This window comes from Poecilia latipinna, unplaced genomic scaffold (assembly GCF_001443285.1).
Source record: "Poecilia latipinna isolate Pla-1442-1.1 unplaced genomic scaffold, P_latipinna-1.0 Scaffold2063, whole genome shotgun sequence".
Lineage (NCBI taxonomy): Eukaryota > Metazoa > Chordata > Actinopteri > Cyprinodontiformes > Poeciliidae > Poecilia > Poecilia latipinna.
In genome coordinates, this window is record NW_015114679.1 from 74,269 (window position 1) to 95,108 (window position 20,840).

At 38.0% G+C, this 20,840-nt stretch overlaps 1 protein-coding gene across 2 annotated transcripts; it reads right to left on the bottom strand.

Annotated features, from left to right (window-relative positions):
• Window positions 1-682: 682 nt before the first annotated feature.
• On the bottom strand, window positions 683-12,916 carry LOC106936022 (kelch-like protein 21). 2 transcript variants are annotated; one of them, XM_015016796.1, is made up of 5 exons: window positions 12,763-12,916; window positions 6,583-7,661; window positions 3,442-3,847; window positions 2,520-2,592; window positions 683-2,257 (listed from the first exon to the last, which is right to left on the bottom strand). In XM_015016796.1, exons 2-5 carry the CDS (start codon window positions 7,607-7,609, stop codon window positions 1,928-1,930), a joined length of 1,836 nt encoding a protein of 611 aa, XP_014872282.1. In that variant the 5' UTR covers window positions 7,610-7,661; window positions 12,763-12,916; the 3' UTR covers window positions 683-1,927. The 2 variants fall into 2 exon arrangements, with proteins under 2 accessions (XP_014872282.1, XP_014872283.1); XM_015016797.1 differs by lacking the exon at window positions 12,763-12,916 and adding an exon at window positions 8,646-9,003.
• Between the last annotated feature and the right edge of the window lie 7,924 nt (window positions 12,917-20,840).

The following is a 20,840-nucleotide window of genomic DNA, read 5'->3' on the forward strand; positions in this document are numbered from 1 at the left end:
TTTAGAACTGCATTTAAAACAAACTGAATCAGCAGCAATCCTTCTCAAAATCCTGCGTCAACCACAATAAACCCCCCCCCCACCCGCAAAGTCCCCAGATCTTTCTAACAACATGAGTTAAAGCTTTTGAACTGTAAATGGTAATGCATCTGAATGTAAAAGAAAAAACAAAGAATCCTAAAATACACATGGATGTTTTGGAGCATGAGATGACCAGGACAGGCTAGATTTGTACATCGTGATGCACAAGTCTTCCCAGTAAAATATTTTTACTGGGGGGAAAAAAATACATTTTTCTTATGCGTCAAAATTGAAAGCTCCAACTTCTTTCAGTACATTTGGATTTTAATAAAATCTGATTAATGCTTAGAGATGCATCAATGGAGAAATTCTTGCAAGTCCTTCATTTTCTGTTGAGGTAAAAACTACAATCAGACTTAACAGGAAACTTGCAAACCTTTTCCTCACTTCTATGTCTTGTTGCTATAATCTCATTTGCCCAAACTTCTGCTTCACACCGAAGACATCAGCATCAGTTAAAAAACCCCACTAAATATCACATAGGGCATTGCTTTCATGTGACTCTATGCAGCTGTGATCTTGAATGCTTGGCAACTGCAGAGAAAACGTACCTGCACGTCAAAGTAAAAAAATAAAAAAAATAAAAAAAAAATAAAAAGTCCAATCTGTGAATGTTTACTAGTGTTTCACCCTTTCATCAAGGCATACAAACAGCTATCTTGTTATCTAAAACTCAAAATTATCTATCAATATACAGAAAAGAGTAAAAAATATTAGATAGCACAAACTAATTCTGTCTGTAACCCCATGTAGTGACCAGGAAAGTCCACAAGAGGGCTGAAAATCTCCAGAAACCCCATATGCATAAACAGAAATGAAGTAGTTTTGAACAATACGTAAAACTAAATCTAGGTTGGATGTTGTCCAATCATTTCAAACCTTTTCTGTACATCAAATGACACTAAAGCTGTAAATCTCAATCTATTTCCCTAGCAGATGCACACTGTTATGACCATATGTAAATAAAAAAAAACCAAGAAAGGGAAATAATATGGATTATAATGTGTTTAAACTATATGCAGTCTTCTCTCATGCATTAGAGTCAACAACAAAGGAAAGAAAAATCCAGGTACCTCAGAGTGTGATGGTATACACACCATGGTCTAAATGACAGATTATTTCAGCACTTTCACAACAAAAATATTCAAAATTATTTGGAGCTTATTGTGAATATAATATGATTGTTAAAAGTTAAAGTGCTTTTAACTGTTTTCACCGCCATCCTTCTGCTGTTGCAGTTCATATCCCTTCATTCTCTCAGAGCCAAGATGTAGCAGGGTTCAAAATCTACTTTAAAGCAAATAAATCTATAACCCATAACATAGATATTGAGCAGCAGCATATCATATCTCATCAACACCAAACAATTACATCATTCCCAATCGAGATTTCCCACCAATCCTTGCAGCAATGAGGTAAACAGAACACCGCAAAAGCAAAATCTTACGAAACATCTTTTTAGTTTCGTTTTCAGTGCAAATACCTTAGTATACTTAAAATTAGACTAAACTAACTTGGAAGTAACTTTTCAGCAAGATATAAAGAATTTTGAATTCATACGAGTTACAACATTTATTTCCCTTTGGGATTATTAAAGTATATTTTAATTTGAATAAGAGCCAAGTCAGCAATTCTTTAATATGGATGAAAACATACTAGTTCCACCAGCAGATTATTTCTCTCATCAATATTAAGAAATTATTAACTTAAAAGTCATATCTTGCTGAAAGATTACTTGTAAGTTAGTTTTGTTTTATTATATTTGCACTAGAAACTAAACTCAACATACTTGGTAAGATTTAGTATTTTTGCAAAGAGAGAACACGGCGAGCATGTATGACCCGCGTCAATGCGCTGGGTTTACATCCTGGTTCTGGTTCAGATTGTTGTTGAGGTTGTGGAGCGCTTGGTGGCGCTGGTGCCGGTGGAGGTGTATGGCGTTGGACTCGGGTGTGTCGGTGGGTTCAAACGAGCTGGCCACCAGCGGCATGAACTGGCGGAAGATGCTGACGCTGCCGTGCCAGAAGGTCCGCTGGGGGAGCCGTCCGGCCGCCGTCCAGGAGCGGTTCGTCGGGTCGTACGCCTCCACGACGTCCGACAGCTCGAACGTGTTGTCGTAACCGCCGGATACGAACAGCTTACCGCCCAGGACTGCCACGCTGCCTCCGACGTGGACCTGAAAAATTCAGGCATCTTTATTTTTGTGTACAGATGTGTTGGAAAGTTTCCTTTTCTTCAGTATTTCTACAACTTCTGCTGTGTTTGGACAATAAATCCATTGGAGACAAACTGCAGCACTGGGAGCATCAATTCCTGCTTGTTTTTATTGATCTTGTCCTGTTCTATGTGTCCAACCTGTTCACTGTACAACACTGGAGGTCACAGAAGACTATTATTAAAGCAGGGCAGCACACAAGCATCTGATGTGAAATACAAACCTGGTTCATGGGGCTAATTTTGTCCCACTCGTTCTTTTGTGGACTGTAAACATCAACCTCCGCCGAGTCATCCCTGCAAATAGACACAGGCTGTTACTGGCCAAATACCCGCTGCGTCATCTATATCAGAAGCTCTGATGACTATTAAATCCTTCTAGTTATTAATATTCAGCCATTCTGAACGAAAACACGTCACCACCCAAATTGCGTGGAAATATTAAGAGGGAATTTTGAGGTCTTTTTCTGTTAGAATGTCACATTCTTTAAACTTTGACAATAACTCAATCATTAGTATGGTCTAACTAACAAATTAGTACATTAAGGTAGTTTTCTTCATTTTTAAAACAATAAACATTCTGTTGCCTTAAAATGCACTAGCATACTGTGTTAACATCAATACAATGTAAGGATGATCTGTTGACAATTATGGAATTAAAAAAGCAAAAGGTTGAAGGATATTTTTTACAGAATTTGAAACAGGTGTTGCTAAAACTGCCACTTGTCAACAGATTTACAGGTAAAGTTTTTTTTGTGTTTTAAATGCTAAAAACATTTGTTGTACAGTTTTGACTTAATTGCTCTGACTGCATTGTTCTTTCAGTAAATGACATGTTTTAGTCTAAATACTATGGTTAATGATTAATCGACGACTAAATTAGTTGACAATTACTTCAATAATCGATTCATCACGATTAACGATTTTATTCATACTAGTGATGAGATGTTCAAAAAGCAAATTAGTTAAAGTTACAGAAGAGCAAGTTGCCATTTTATAATAATCTTTAAAAATACATAGAGCTGTTTATTTACACTTTTAAAAAAAACAAAACAAAAGCCATTTGTGAGTAAAATAATTCAACTAAAGGCTAGCCTGTCTAAATTGTTACCATAGTAACAAAATATACAGTAAGAGATCCCTCACCTAACAAAGTAAATGAGGCCATTGAGGGTCACAGTTTTGGGAGTGAAGGACCAGGGAGGCAGCTGTCCACAGTTGACCATGGTCCAGCGGTTGGTTTCGGCGTCGTAGCTCTGGACGGCCATGGTGTCCTCGCCGGTCAGAGAGCCTATAGCGTACAGGCGGCCGTTGCACGCTGTCGTGGAGCAGTTGTCCATGGGGTGCAGCATGCCTGGCAAGGCCTCCCAGCAGTCCAGAGCCTGGTCGTAGCGCTCGGTGCTGTCCGACGCAACCACGTACAGCTGGCCTTTCAGCACGCACGAGCTGTGGTACTCGCGGGCCTTCAGCATGGGCGACACCTCCGTCCACTCGTTCACACTGGACTTGTAGCGCCACACGCCGTCGTACAGGCGGGAGCCGTCAGAACCTCCTGGAGAAACACGGAGAAGCAGCTTTCAGCTTCCATGCACCACAAATCTGGGACAAACTTCCAGAAAACTGCAAAAATGCTGAAACACCGACTTCCTTTAAATCAAGGCTAAAAAGCAACTTGTAAGTAAACGGAACATCGATCGACATATTTAACAGACCAAATATCCAAAGTAAAACACAATTACCAAAAACAATAAACCATAAATATAATGGATTATGATGTATCTGAATGAAAACAAAATTGCTCTTCAAATATATTAATCATCAGAATGGAAATTATTGACCTTATTTTAATTGATCATGCAACTAATTGCTTAATGCAGGCTTAGTGTAAATTACGTTTAAACTAAATTGTGCTATGCAAATAAACTCTACAAGAATATGAGCTTAATAATGATTTATTTAAATAAATAGTGCAATAAAAATTATATTAATAGTGTTGGGAACTCAGAGAATAAATAACATCCAGACATTAAGAACCTTCAGTTTGCAGACAACTGTCTACATGTATGTGGTCTTCAACAAGCGTAATACCATAAACTTAGAGACATTGCAAAGAACAAACTAAAACGAACCAAATGTAAATTCATAATCTCTCCATGAACAAATGAGACGGCAGACATCTGTTCAACATCCCACTCTCCCACATTTCACAAGTCTAAACATAGACTCCACTAACTTAATGCAGCAAAGCCACAATAGCCAGCTGCTACTAAAACTGTTCTACAGATGGACTTTATTGTGTTTCTCTACAAAGGCAATAAATTCTCCCAACTTTCTTTCAAAATGTGCTTTTAATTATAGATGGCCTAAGTGAAGACATAATAATATACAGATGCAGATTTTAAATTAGTTAGTTTGTAAATCACTTGTCTGGTCCGCCTCTGTACAGTTCAAATCATTTTTGCTACTAAAAGACTTTTTTTCACAGCGTCTTCTTTTCCGTTAGGATTTACTAAAATTATTCTTACCTCCTTAATGCCAGAATAATAAGGTGGATTTTCTTCACATTCAGAAGAAAATCCACCTTTCCTTAATATGCCACAGTAACTGCAGGTTGTGTACTATACATTAAGTCCTTCCATAGATGTATCTTTAATCTTTTTTCCATACTGTTCTCAACATTAAAAACATTTTCAACCAGTTCAGTAGCAGCTATTTATTATTGCCACCTTCAAAAATCTCAGTTTTATTCTGAAAAAGCCATTTTAACCAGTTCAGATGACAGAGGCGTTAGTTACATTTATGTGCTGTATTTAAGTGACTGATGTGGCGAGGTTGAATAGATTCAGTAAGTGTAAATCTGTGTCTATAAAACAGACAAAAAATGTGTTGGAAAAGTAGAATGTGACTGAAAATCAGTCAAATAATTTGGAAATGTAATGGCTTTAAATAGTAATATCAGTACTTGGTAATGGCAAATAACTGCAATCAGAATAATCATATTCAGTCAGCTAAATCTTATTATTTCTGGTTCCCTGCAGCAGATGGTAGGTGTATACCCAAGAAGATCTGAAACTGAATAAAAAGAGCCTGAAGAAAATAAATTTTTATTTAAAAAATTGGTTTGCTTTTCACTCTGATTCTACAAAATCCACATTAAATTAAATCTGGGAAATAATTTGTAATTGTTTTAGCTCACAAAAACAGAAGAGTGTTAAATTTTGAGCACCACTGTACATCAATAAGAGAGAACCAAATGTAACACAACTGGGCATGTCAATGTTGTGCAATCATGTGTTGCTGTTATTTCTATAAATGGTGTCATTAGCTAATGCTGCTAAATCAGTGCACCATCATAAGTCCTCTTCAGGAGCCAGGAGATCAGAGTAGAATATCTGACACCACATCTCGAACATCCACAGTTAACTTCTCTGTCGTATCAGACATGAGACATAGAGAACACCATTCCAGTGCTAATAACAACGATGACAAGGATAGCACAACTGTCCTGGTAGCATCTGCATTGCCTCATTTGCCCTCCTCAGGCACAGAGAATATTAAAAGAGGATGTAGATTGTTTATATTCTTTCTCTAGAGGCCTTTTGAAAAAATGAAGGAGCAGAAATAGAAACCACCTGATAGTCTGGTTCAGTTGGGGACCAAAATTGCAATTTCAGTTGGAGCAATTTGCTTTCACACAAAGAAGCAAAACTTTTGAAAAACTTGTTCCCCCTCTTCTCTTGTGGTGGCACTGCACCAGAAATCACTAAAAGAAAAGACACAAAAACCTCTAAGGAAGACAATGAACGCAACTTCCTTCTTCACCAAATATAAACAAAAATGGAGAGGAGTCAGATTTTAGTGGTTGTAGGATTCTCTTTTGTCTTTGGTAAAAGATCACGATCTATTTCTCCCATTAATGCTTTTGGTTGTTTTTGCCCAGAATGCCCTGCACTATTCCGCTTCCTGTTTTTGGAGCAGTCTCTGGTCCGCTCTGCATTTACATTTGTATTCCAACCACACTGAAGTTCATTCCAACCAAACTGAGACCTAGGTTTTAAGGCAAACCAGAATTTGTGTTTTTGCGTCAAACAATCTCTGGAAACAAACTTGAGTTTGACTGAAGCACAGTAACCATGGCTGGTGTGAATCCACACCAAAATACATGAATCTATCAAATATCAAATGTGGGATATTGGATTCAACTGAGAACTGAAATATCTGCTTAATTTACCCAAGGATTTAAAAAATTAGGCTTTAGCATAACACAACCAGAGCTAGGTTTCTTACCTGTGACATACATATCATTTCCAAGGGCTGCTATGCTGTAACCTCCTCCAAGGTGGTCGGGGAATTCGGCCAGGTAGCGCCACTGTCCGGTCTGAGGGTTGTAACAGTCCACAGTGACCAGTTCGTCGCAGTCCTGGTCGCAGCCTCCGACCACCACCAGGATTTCCGCCAATCCCGTAGAGGGCCGAGGCCGCATGCGGTGGCACGGCCTGTCGTGACGATCATATTCACAGGACTGGAAGCTGCGGGCTTCGTTCACCATGCGGAGGCAGGTGGGTGACAGGTAGACAAGCGGGTCACTCTCCACATGGGCCAGGAGGAAGAACCGCCTGACGAACGGGAGGCGGACCTGCTGGAGGAGTTCAGGCCAGTAGTGCAGCCGTCGCTGCAGATCAGCCTTTACCCACCGCACTGCGATTTGGTAGACCGTCTCCTCCTTATCCACGCAAAGCTCGTCGTCGGACACGAACTCTAGTAGGCGCTTCCATGGCAACCGCTCAAAGTCTGTCCCTTTCGCCAGCTCCATTATGTTTTTGAGGACGAAGCGGCGCGCACTAGTCGCCAACTCCCTGCAAGCGTAAGCCTCTGCAAAGTCTTGTATCTCTAAGCAGTTGGAGACATCCAGACGCTGCTCCAGAAACGCACAGCAGGCCTCTTTGACCGAGGGGAACTGGAACAAATCAGCCGTCTTCAGCAGGAGGTCCACGTTGTCCTGAGTGACCGTGACCCGACCCGTGTAGCAGAAGTCCACCAGTAAGCCTAGAAGCTCGGCTGACACCTCGTGTAGAACCACTCTGTCCATTACGCTCTCCCTCAACGTTCCGGTGAACATGGCACGGAAGTAGGTGCTGGCAGCAGCCAACACCGTGCGGTGGCAGTGGAACTCCCGCCCCTCGGCACATAAAGTCACGTCGAAAAACTTCCGCTCAGCTCGTAGCTCATGGATTCCTCTCAGGAGGTTGAAGGCGTGCGAAGAGTCAAAAAAAGGTAAGGTGGACGGCTGCGTCTGGAGAACTGGTTTCTCCATCTTTCCTCTCACTGTGTCTCACTGGTGGTCGAGTTCAGAATGAGGATTTCATCTGGAATAGACATCAAAAATATTTGTTAAGCATCAGCTGAGCTTATCAGTAATCCTGCTACAAATTCCTACCTCATTATTAGTGAAGTTCCAGAATGTTTCCTTATCTAACAATTAAACCATAAAAACAAGATTCCAAACAAAATTACAAGACCAAAAAGGATTTTAACAGTTGCTTTCAAATTACAACAAAAAGTTTTAAACTGCAGATCAAATCAAAGATGAGTGGTGGATGAAAGGCTTTTATTTTTACAGACTTGGTTTACATACACTTGTCACTAGTAAAAGTATTAAATGTGCTTTTAATGAAGCATTTTGCTTGATGTTTTATTTTTAGTGAGGAATGATTACAGGTCTAGAGGTCAGGAAAGCGGCAGCTAACATTTCTATAGGCCCCTCACATCCTAGACACAATTAACACCTTACCATCAGAGTACTCAGCTACTCTACTGTGAAACAGAATAAGTTTATTTGCACTTTCCAACCTGCATGTTTTTTTAAGCTACATTTTAAAATACAATCTTATCTTTCAAGGACAGATATTTAAATCCCAGTTAGTGCTTTAGCATTAGCAATAGCAATTTACTTTTGGTGTTTAGAGTTAGCAGAAGTAATGTTCATGATTAATATTTTAGGGTTAGCGAAACCTTGCCCACCACTGCACCCCTTCATTATTATAAAAGCCAAAAATTAAAAGTGATGAAAGTCACTTTTAACATTAACGGAAGGATCATTATTGCAGTCATTGTAGTATTTCTTCATAGATTGTGTCAAACATTTCTCATCAAATGATATTACATTTAAAATTATTCATTAAGAAATGTATGAATTTTTACAAAGAGAAAAAAAAAGATTTTTACAAAGAAAAAAATGACTTTGGAAAAGAATTTTAAATTGTCTTGATGTAATGGCAAAAAAAAGATAAAGTATGAAAGCCATAGAGGCAGTAGCAATAGTTAAAAGCTTTTTCAGTTTGTTCTCCTACCTGATAAGCCCCTCCAGGCTGATTACACAAGTGAAAAAGTAAAACAGTCAAGAGAACACAACAGTGAAGCTCAGTCCGACTCTGACGAATGCAACCAGCTCCTTCGACGTGTTTAAGAAAGAGCTCGCTTGTGGTCCGCAGCTATAAATACGCCCACAGTATCCATTTCCAGACGGGAGTGGGGGTTGGATTTTAGGGAGAACACCTAACAGGCAAGGGAACTGACGCTAACAGTCAGACACCCCCCACCACAACCTCCGGTATGTCTCTGTGGTCACTCAGAGTGAGTAAGGAGTCTTCATGGGAATTGCCAGCAGAGCCTTGGCCTCCTCACCACCTGTAGGGTTGCTTCCTGTTTGAATTTCCACCAATCTCTTGGCAAAACATACATCTGCTCTGAACTTACAAGTAAGGCAACACGATCACCTTCTTCGGTTTTATATGAAAACAAAACCTACAACCAGGTTCTTCTAGGAATAACAGTATCACTCCAGAATTCATTTGACAACCATGACATTCAATCTATCAGCCTTATGAGAAACACATTTTATTTTGACATTCACATTTCAAATCACTTAGACAACAAAACCACTGATGACAACCTTCTCTGAGAGTCATCTTAGGAGAAGATAACTTCTTAAAATACACAAGTGTCTGCTTACAGAGATTTGTATGAAGGTTGTTGTAAAGCCCACTGTCCTCTGGCTGAAAGACAGTACACATTCCACACCAGGGTTCAACAATGCACCAGTCCAAAGATCTGTGCAAGGGATCATTCTTCTCTCCTGAGGGCAAACAGAGCCCCATAACCCAGAGAAGAGGTCAAAATAAATGGAAAAACCCAAATATTAATATTCTTCAAAAGGATAAAAGGTAATATCTACTCAGAGGACAATGTTATGAAGGCTTCTACCAAAAACTAGGAAGATAAAGAACATCACCCCAGTTTCAAAGACCTTACACTGGCTCCCTGTAGCTCAGAGAATAGACTTTAAAACATTTATTCTAGTTTATAAATCACTGAATGGCTTAGCACCAAAATACATTAAAGATCTGCTGCTGTTGTATCAACCTTCCAGACCACTCAGGTTTTCTGGTTCTGGTCCATTTTGAATCCCCAGAACCAGAACCAAACATGTAAACATGTCAGTTTTTATGCTCCAGTGATCTGGAACAAACATCCAGAAAACTGCAAAACATCCAAAACACTGAATTCCTTTAAATCAAGGTTAACGGTTTATAAAGTTATCTTTGATTCATAATAACTGGAACATTGATCAATATATATTTGGTTGATGATCTAACAAAATGTAATTTTTTGCTGTTTCACAATTAGTTGGTAAATTATATTTTTATAATGTAAAGAACTTTGAATTGCCTTGTAGCTGACATGTGCCATACAAATAAACTTGACTGACAATTTCTCCAGGAACAACTTAAAAGCATCACCAATTACAATCTGAATGTGGTAAAATTACTATTTTACTTCTGTCAGGGTCTGATGTTGTACACCATTAAGTACAGAACACATCTAAATCAGCTCTGAAACTTGGACACAAAACAATCCCATCAATCCCTGCCACATCACCCTTTCTAGAAAATTTAAATAAGAAGCACAATGCTTCCTAGAACTTTGTGTCCTTCAGGAGTCTGATTCATCTGAGAGGTGGGAGGGTGTGTGGAGTGTTTAGATGGAAGCTGCTGTGTGGATGTGTACACAGTAAATCAAAAACAGACTCAGTGTATGTGAAGGTTTATGCACCATGTCTTCCCCCTGCTGGCATAACTTTGCAACCACAACCAAATATATTTTACCGTCTGGTCCAGAAATATTTGGAAGAGACAATTTTTTCCCCCAATGTAGGTAACTATTTTGTTAGTTTTGTTTTAATTATGTGAAATACTGACAAAGAAGTGATGTGACCATTCTTCTTTTATCCACAGTTTCCTCTTGAAGTGATGTACTTATTTTCTCCCTTCACTCCACAAAATTGTTATTTTATTTTTATTTATTTTTTAAGCAGTGAAGAGGCACAATAGCAAAACCTGAAACTATTGATGCACCTGTTACACAACAGGTTATTGTTAGGAAACCAAAGAGCAAGTGAGTTAGTAGATGCCACCCACATTGCTTAGCTGGCAATGTGGGTGGCATTGCCAGCTAAGCAATGCCACCCATTGCTTAGCTGGGTGGCATTTATACAGTTCAATATCACAACTGTATAAAATTACATGGATGCAATATTTGGCTGGATACATTTCTGCAAGCTAATTTAATTGCCCAGAAGGATGGACAAGCCGCTCACCATATGCCGATTTTTAGAGGCTGAGATGCTGAAGCTGACAGAAAATTGTGAAATTGCAACGAACCAATTGTAAAAAAAAAAAAGAAAAAAAAAAAAGAAGAAGAATCAGGACAATGTAGGATAATTGGTATAATCATCAGAATATTCATTAATGATGTCACTATAACATGTTTCCTATTCAGGTCCAGCCCTAATATTAACATGAAATTTTCATAACTACTATTTAGAACTCGAACTAAAAGAGTACATTGTTTTCACCAATTCTTTTATTTTGGACTTGGACACTCCTGACCTAAAAAGAAAATGGTGCAAACATCTTCCTTAGGAAGTGTTCAGATTCTACTTCAACTCTACCCCCAACCTCCCTCCTGTCTGGAAAAAAGGAGCTCCAAAGCAATCAACTCATTCTGCATCACTGCTTCTTGATTCAGGATTGTGAGAGTGAAGACAGCTGCTGAGCCCAACGTAACCATCCAAGTGGAGACACATGAACATACAGCCCTCCTCAGCTGAGCCTCTCCTGCCCTTAAAAAGGCAATCCAACACACTCAACTCATTCCCATCTCTCATCTGTGGAAGGCCAACACAAACCTAACAGATGTAACAGTAAGATAAGATGACAGCAGGCCAGATGTGTTCTTGATATTTTGTCGCAGTCATGATTACCCATCTAAATGGAGTGGTTTTATTTGAACCAATTTATGTTACGCAGTCATGTAATGGATCCCTTGATAATATGTTTTTTCTAGTTATTTAATTCTGGGACTTTTCAATTGCTTTGAAGAGTTTTATGGAATCTTCTTAATGGTTACAAAAAGACAAAAGCTACAAGGATGCATTAAAAGTATGCTACTTATAACCAGAAAAATCAACATTTCTATTGACATATCAAATCGCATTGCCCGATGCTTCATTATATAGCTGCAGAAACGCTACAAATCTTTCAGTGGGATCCACTTAAATAGAGTTGCACAATATATCAAGTCACAATAATAACCCGAATTAGGAGTGGCAAAAGCAAATGAGATGGATTAGCTGACGGTGTTATCTAAAACATGTTTCCGAGGAATATCATCTCCACTGCCCGGGTATTGAGCTGTTAGCATGATATGTCAGTCATGAAACTTTCATGGAGAAACAGTGTCTGTAGTCAGAGGCCTCTGCAGATTTGTTGCAAGACTGACTGCTACTGGAGATTCTTACTGCCCACAGAATCACCTTCCACAATAACTCTTACTTGGAAGATGTGAGTTGTGACAATGTTTGATTTCCGTTTGTGAATTTTTCGGTTAAGATTATTTTTACCAACCACCGGCACTGAAAGAATACTGAAAAATATCAGTTTGCACCAATAATAAGAGGAGGAATCAGAAGGAACCAAATAAGTCTAATATTCAGCATGCATTGGTGTGAGCAATGGACAGAGCAATAAGCCATGTGCAGTCTGGGACAATATTTAAATGTGATCTGATTAAACTGCACCGTGTACAGCTCCGAGTTAGGAACTCTCTGCAGATGTGTCAAGAAAAGCTAACAAACAAAATAAGTTACACGAAAGCTAAACGTGTGGCACTCTACTTTAATCTGTTGATTCTTATTTTATCAGAGTTGTGTTATTATTAATACGCATACATGTAAAGCTGTTTATCAACCAAGTAAAATCCCGCACTTCACCAGTTCAACACCAACAGGCAGCAGAAAAGTATTTTAGCTAAATTACGCGGACCTTTAGGTAAGACTCAACGTTCAAGCTAAAATCAGACAGTCCGCCGAATAACAAAACGGGGCAGTCATGTTGTTGGGTAACTCACCAAAGTGCGCACTCGTCGGGGAATGAAGATTTTAGAGAGCAAATATAAGAGCTGATATTCCAAATCGAGCCTAAATTAAAGTTTGACGCCGCAGAAGTGCTCGGCCTCGTCAGCGCCATGACAGCCGTGCTGGAGAAAGTGGTGCCTTCAGGTACGGTTGTAAATGTTAAGATTAAACTGAAGCAAAGCAGTATTATAACACTTTAGTCGTTAAAATCATATTATTTATGAACCAGAATTACCTACTTCATGCTAAAAATACCGGTTTGTAAATCTAATTGTATTTATTTATTTATTTTTTACATTTTCTGCTTCTGATATTTAGCGTAACTGAAAACCATACTTTATGGTTCGTCTTTACATTTAGATTTTACTTGATGTTTTTGGCTTCCCACCATGTAATACAGGGGTCCCCAAACTTTTTCCTGCGAGGGCCACATAGCTGTTCCTTTCTCTGGTCGGGGGCCGGTCTTAGTTTTTGCAGAAAGAAACCTTAGAAAATTCTTGTCGAGCGGGGGTGGGGGGGTGGAGGGGGCGACGGGCGACGACACATTCGCGCTTTTAGATAGATTTTTACCCAGAATGCAAATGGAAAAAACCGTGAGTGAAACGGTGACTGTGACTGACGAGTATATATTCCATTGAGGGAAAGTAAGTTTCACATTTGCTCAAAAGCCCCCTGGTGGTTGAAGAAAAATCCACATATAAACCGGAAAATACAATATACGAAAAAAAAACACTGAATGCTCTCTGGTATGAGCAGGCGGGCCGGATCCGGCATTGTTCAGGGGGCCGGACCAAATGACGTGGCGGGCCGGATCCGGCCCGCGGGCCGTAGTTTGGGGACCCCCGATGTAATAGAATTTAAGGCAGCTATTAAAATGAAAGTGCGTAAATAGAAACAAGGTTAGAGCATTTATTTATTTTTTGAAAAAATAAATCTAAACTTTCAGAATGAGTGCAAACGCATCTCAAACCTGGATCATTGCATAAAAAGGCCTGTCTGTATTACATGCACTGTGATGTTTTGTCTGCCCCTTTGCTCTTTCGATTTTGCAACTGCCATTTGCCTTTTGTTAGCACTCCCATCATGTAAAAGTCCCAGTTTGAATGATTTAATTGTAAGCACAGTCAGAAATATTTCCAGTCAAACCTTTTAACGATGTCGGTATGCAAAAAATGTTATTGGATGCTGTAAATAAAATATAGTTTCTAATTCTTCTGACTCTTTTCCTAAACAACTTCATCACTACACTAGAATTTTAGAACCTAATGCATATTAAGGTATTTTGGTGTTTGAACGTCTATATAGGCAGTTATAAGCATTTCTAGAACTGTGGGCAGTTGTGATCCCAAAACCCTGCAAATACCTGCAGTCCACTTCCTTATAGTAATAAAAGATAAAAACAAATAAACATATATTGTACAGCAACGGGTGATTCTGTATTTTTCAGAGTGATAAAAGCTATTATTCTTCTGAACTACAACACCTTTAGTCACTTCAAATGAGAATCTCATAATCTGAAGGACCTTGGCAAGGAGAGTTCATGATGTAGAGGAATACAGTCAAAAGTTGATGCACTAAGACATTCTGTCAGGGAGCTTAATGTACAATGTGATATGTGCACAGCAGAGACAATGAGGTGAGCAATGACAGTGACTGTAATAGTTGGAAACAGGACAAGTGAAGAGCTAGTGAATGGACTCCAGGGCGAAGTGAAACTGAGAACACAAGAGTTGTCAAAGAGGCAAAAAGTGCAAACCAGGTCTGAGGTCTCAATAAAACAGTTCACCCCTTCTCTTCTGCTGTATAACAGATTATCAGTGCCCTGGTGATTTGAAATAATGAGAATTCAAAGGAGTTCTAACATGCATTACTGATTTCTATTGACTGTGGACTTTTCATTACAGCTTTAGCCGACTTGTAGTCAAATACTCATAAATCTCTTTCCTATTGGATTCATTCTTCTAGGAATTTGGTGAAATTCAACTAAAAATGACATTGTGGTTTAATTAGTTTTGCTGTAAATTATATTTCGACTTTAAACCACCGTTTAAGCGGTCTTTGGAATAGCGCTGTGTTTCCAAATACACTCGCTGCATCCGTGAGACAAGCTCATATTTCAAACTGAGGGCTTGAAATGAGAAAAGTCCCACAAGTCTTCCATCATTCTACACAGAGTTGTAATTAAAACTATACACCTAAACCCAGGCATCATCAACGCTGCACTCCTCTCACCGCCTGTACACTTAAAAATTGTTTTTGTTCAAAATTGCATCATGGAAGAAACAATAAGCATTCTGTTTCAGTTCATGCCGTCTAAATGCATAATGGTCAGCCTAAGCAAACACGACTAAAAAGATTTGAAGTGATAAGCAACATAGTGTGATACCTTTGGAAATGTTTAAGTCTTCTTCATGATATCAGAAAGGTTATTTTAGGTTTTGCAGATCTGGTAATAATCAGGCGCGACATTAAACTCAGCTTTCAAAAACCTTATTGGTTTGCAGTACTTTTTTCACAAGGGTGGGGTGGGATATCTTCATTTTTCACTTAAAAAATGAAATATTTAGCAATTATATTTTCTCAAAATTATATTTTCTCATATTTACTTTTCATGATAATCTAAAATGTTTAGCAAAGAAAGAGACATCTGTAAATACTGTCTCACATTATTCTGTATGCCTGTTCCACCTAGATGGGGACAAAGAGTGAAACATCTTTTGCTGCGCAATTAGGAGGTGACCTGCCGTTGAACCGATCCTTGTCCTTACTGCTTCCCTCAGGTGGTGAAAGCGGGAGAACTGCCCAAGGAGCGACGGGGTGAGAGTTCTGCTAAATTAGGTGCTTAGAGAGTTTTCCAAGAAATCATTTTGGCATTTAACAGCACTTCACTCAGAGTCAGAGATTAAATTTGTCTGTGACATTTGGTTATTTTCCTCACAGGGAAAATAAATGTCTTCAAAGCTTACACAGCTAGGGTGTCTCACAATAGAGAATAAAACCCTACTTATTAACCTCTAAAGCTATGTGATCAACATGTTTTATTTGCAAATGTAGCTCAGTAAGGTATAGAGTAATGTTTCCTCTGGGAAATATCTCTGCATTCTGTGGAATATTTTACAGCGTGTAATTATGTGCAGATTGAGAGATGTAGCACAGAAAGGAGTTCAGTGATTTCTCTCTGGCGATAGATGCAGATTTCTACCACACTTTCCAGACACAAATAGTGGGAAATCTTTGAAAAACAGGTGACTGTCACCCTGAGATGTGACCATTCTTATGCATGACTTTTTACTGTTCGTGCATCCTAATGAGAGGTGAAAACGAGGCTTATTAAAAACGAGCAGAAAATGTTTTTAACGTGTCCGACCACTAGATGGAAACATTTTATAACTTGTCGTACATCTGCCGTCTTTTTCTTTTCTTGAAAAACAGCAAAGCACATGTTGCTTTATTTTAGCCCAGGTTTAAATGCAGCCGATAAACCTCGGCGGCACACTGGGATTTAAAATACAGTTTTTATGTGCTCTGGAAGTTGAGTAGAGCATATTTGTGTAGGAAATAGTCTGTTTTAAATGTATTTCATCTTGATGCAAAAAATGCCACTCAATCCTGTCAAACTCATGTTATGTGTTGATTTTCTATTTTACTAAAATACAGTTAACACCTTCAAATATATTTCTAGAAAAAAAAATACATTACTTCAAGTAATGCAGAATGCATTAAATAGCAATTGTAGTGCAGTTAGTTGATGGTAATTTAAAAATTCCAGTCCACATCAATGGCGCTCTACACTAGAAGAGTCTGATATACACATACAGTTAGTCTAAAATGGGTATAATCCCCATGTTAAAATGTCTGGATTTAAAAAAGGTAAAAAAGTAAACGATTAAATTTTTAAAATAAGTTTGTTGGGGTTGGAGATAAGATTGAGATGGAAATAATTCAACTTCTGTATTGCTGAAACAGCCTTTCTATTAATTATGTCCCCTACAAAAACTACATTTTCTCTCTAATTTTTAAAATCAAGATTTATCATAAAATTTTGCAAATTTTGTTTGTTTTTTTTCTTCTGTGGGATGAAAAATTATGTTGAATTAAAAGAAAATACATTGATTCCAACCTAATGACAAGAAAACCAGATGTAAAAGTATTGCTGGCACTTTTAGTATCATTCTTGGTATAAATTCAATGCAAATACTGCAGGAAAAAAGAAAATCTCTTAAAAATCTGCATTTGTATTTGTGCAAAATGTTGTTGACTGTGTGTCCTATGACTTTATGTTTTATTATGTAAAGCACTGTGAAATGCTTTGTTGCTGAAAGGTGCTAAACAAATAAAATTTGATCTGACTTGATATTTAAAACATTAGCTGGTTCTTTTGACTTTTTAGCAGAAGTTATGAAGATCCATTGTCAATGGTCCAAAGAGTCACTTGTGGCCCCAAAGCCACAGTTTGCAGACCAGTGGGCTAACGTCTCCTTCTTTGCTTAGTAGCATTTTGCCCCATGTCTGTACACAAGTGGATAATGAATCTTATCAGCTTTTGTAGAGGGGTTGATATGCACATTTCACATCAAAACATGTTTACCTCTTGGACACAGGACCCATCTTCTTCTTGAGCATTATGAAGGCTGGACATTCCTGAGTTGCTTATATTTGCTTATAATAGCTTGAACAGATGAATGTGGCATCTTCACGTATCTGGAAATAATATTTAACAATGAACCAGATTTGTGGAGGTTCACAGTTCACTTCCTGACATCTTCACTGATTCTTTATGATCTTTCCGAAGCAGGTATTTTAAAATATGTCCACAGATGCGCCTCTATTTATCTTAGGTCAACTCAAATGTTGTACACTAAGCCACAACAAACAAAGCTCTGACATCATCATCATCATCTGAGTTTTTCCAAATTGTGTTAAAGGCATAGTAGTATGTAAGCTTCTGTGTTTGAGGAATGCAATTTAAAATTCTTCCCCCAAAATCTTTGCTCTCATTATTCCAGCAATTAGCAAACTGAAATATTTTCTAATCCATAAAGCTAAACTTAAAAGGCAGTAAAAAACCCCGCAAAGGATATGTGTCTTTTTATGCAGTGTCTGTAAATATCTACTTTCAACTAAAACTTTGACTCATAAAGTGCTTCACAAAAACAGTCTGAAAATAAAACCATGAGTAAAAAAAAAAAACAACAAAAATTAAAACAGACACGATGTTCAAAAAGATCTGAATAAGAATGTGTACAGCTGCTGTTTAAAGGAGACAAGACTCTCAACACAATGTAAAAACAAAGAAGGCACTGTCCAGGTGAAACAGTCTAACGAAGGATTTAGTTTTATGTCTTCTTGGAATTGCTATTACTGTAGATTGTTTGAACTCTGGAAATTCTGAGCTGTCGTCAGACTTTTAAAAGTCTGAATTGTTTCCAGAATTGTAAACAAACAGCAGATTTTAAAAGTTACCCTGATAGACAGGAAATCAGCTACCACAGGACCAGGCAGATATAATCTACTTTTCTGTCTTTATGACTGTGTTTTGATTGATTTTTAGGCAGAGGATTAAATACACTATTGATTACAGTAATCAAGTCTACTGAAGATAAAACTATCGACCAGCTTTCCCTATTCTTTTTCTCAGACATTAGGCCTTTAATTCTTAAAATAATCTGAAAGTAAATTTCTTTTGACTTAATAATTTAAGTAATACCAGTATTGAAGTTTATTTCTACCGCAAAAGATATTTTTGTCCTGGTATACAGTTTTGTTTAAAGCCCTTTAAAATTTATTGCAAATGCATCAAGCTGAAACATTTATGCATTTGGTTTTTCTTGAGCATGTAACTTCTGGTTCTGGATTTTTTCCAAAATCATGCAGGTTGGGTCAACTGAAGACTGTAAATTGTCAGTATAGGAGTGATGATTTGCTCACATTTACCTGGCTCTTCTTTGATTCAATATGAGCCAGCAACTCTAAAAATGAAAAGAGGAAGATAATACAAATGAGAAATGGATGGATGCAAATGTTAATAAACTTAACTGCTAAATTGTTGGAAACCTGAAGTATCAGAAGAAAGAAATCTCACTTGCTTATGAGTTTGCGAATACTACATTTTTACTTTTAACCTTTGCACCAGCCCCTCAGGACTATAGTCTAGTACCAACAATAATCTATTCCGACCTAAAATGTCATGTTTTAGGAGAAAGTTAGAGTTGCAGGGCTTCATGGTAGAGCAATCACTAGCTCTGAAGCCCAATAAGTGCTGAGCCCGAATCCCAGATGGGGCCTTTCTGCATAGTATTTGCATGTTTCAATGCATGAGTGAGTACTCTCCAGGTATGCAAGCTCACTCCAGCATAACACAAGCCTGTTAGGCTTTTGGGGATTGTGTACCTCCGTGTTGATCTGTGATTGACTGGTGGATAGTTGAATATCCATTTCATAGAGACGTGTCTTTTCTGTAAAATGACAAACAGAACTCTGTTTTTAACATAGCATAATCCCTGGTCCTTTAACTTTACAATTTTATCTTCTGTTAAAGTAAAAAAAAAAAAAAAAAAACAGCGCAGAAAAATGGGAAGTGTTCTTGCAGACATGTCCTGGTGAAACAGAACATTGCATTCCTTCATTTTTCAAAAACCTTTGTGAATACGAAACTTTTTAATGTTTATTGGTTCTCTGCATATAGATTTAGGGCTGTATTTGGGCTTTAGAAAGCTCAGTCAATGTGAGTAGCTTTCCTGTGGGTGTGCTAATGTGTCCCAAATGATGCTAAAACATTCCGCCAGAATCCATTACAGAAGCACAGCATCCAAACAACATAAAAAAAAGCTTCAAACATATTTGCTCTGACGAAAAAAAAGCAACCTCTAAAACATACTTTTTCAATTATTGTCATAGAATATATTTTTAAAAAATTAATGAACTGTCAAATTCATCAAACTGCTTTGCTCCTCAAGCTAGCATGACAAGGAAGGAAAAGTTTCTGACAAGAAAAAGACTGCTCCAAAAAAAAAGGCATGCAAAGCCCTTGTTTATAATCACAGGCTCCGCCCACAAGAAAGCAAAACAAAAACAAAAATTGCTTCTAACTCAAGTAAACCCATAAAAAGTATGCAAGAAATAAACCTCAAACCAAAATTACAATATATTCAATTTACTAGAAAACACTCGATTAATACAACGTTCTGATGATGTCATTACGTCATCACGTGACTCCCGTTTGGCGCGCATTAATCCGGAAATAGCTTTGTTTGAATATCTGAACCGGGAAAATGTTTGAGACTGAAAATTACAAGGTAGGATGGACATGACAACTGAGGCAGGAACGCCGCGTGTATTTTCACGACGAACCGCGCCAATCTGTGCTGAAACCAAAGAGTAAGTTATGTCGGGTGTGCGTGTGGGTACGGATTTACTGTAGGACTCTGTCCCAGCTCGTGATTGCTTCTCCGTTACCTAGGGAATTACAAGAAACAAAATTTATTAAATTACGGGAAACAAGTGTGCACAAATTTTATGGAGTATCACATAAAATATTACAGTTTACCTAATATCATGCTTTCATAGTCATCAAAAGAACTGTGTTTAATCTGGAACCTAGCTTCTGAACCAGTCTCTTAACTGTGGTCCCCAGACCAGTGGTGGTCCGCGGGCGCCCCCTAGTGGCCGGCAAGGCACTGCATGTAGCTAACCTATCGTTTATTTGCCATGACCTGAATATCAAAGTCCCACGCTATTGTTAGCTTACCAAAGGATTGTGCTTAAAAATAATAATGGCTAAATGGATTAAGACTGTCACTGAAAAGAAAAACGGTGCAAAGTTTGTCAGTGAGTTGCATAACTTTTGTTTTTGAACACTATTACGATACAAAATATTTTTTGCCAAAGCAACTCAAGTCTATTCTTCCTTTAATATGCTTCTAAATTACAAACAGCCCTAAAACATTATTAGAGGATAACAGCAGTTGAAGTAAAGATTTTATTTTTATTTGATATTATTTATGTTAAGATATTGTGTTATTGTGGGGCAGTTTCAAATTAGGTGGTCAATGAGTGTTTGCTAAATTGGATA

What these genes read in the sequence shown, in the direction of transcription:
- LOC106936022 (XM_015016796.1), bottom strand. Translation starts at nt 7,609, where the DNA reads ATGGAGAAACCAGTTCTCCAGACGCAGCCGTCCACCTTACCTTTTTTT. An exon ending in AAATGATATGTATGTCACAG is followed by an intron (nt 3,848 to 6,582) that starts GTAAGAAACCTA and finishes GTGTTTCTCCAG; the next exon opens with GAGGTTCTGACGGCTCCCGC. An exon ending in GGCCTCATTTACTTTGTTAG is followed by an intron (nt 2,593 to 3,441) that starts GTGAGGGATCTC and finishes GTCTATTTGCAG; the next exon opens with GGATGACTCGGCGGAGGTTG.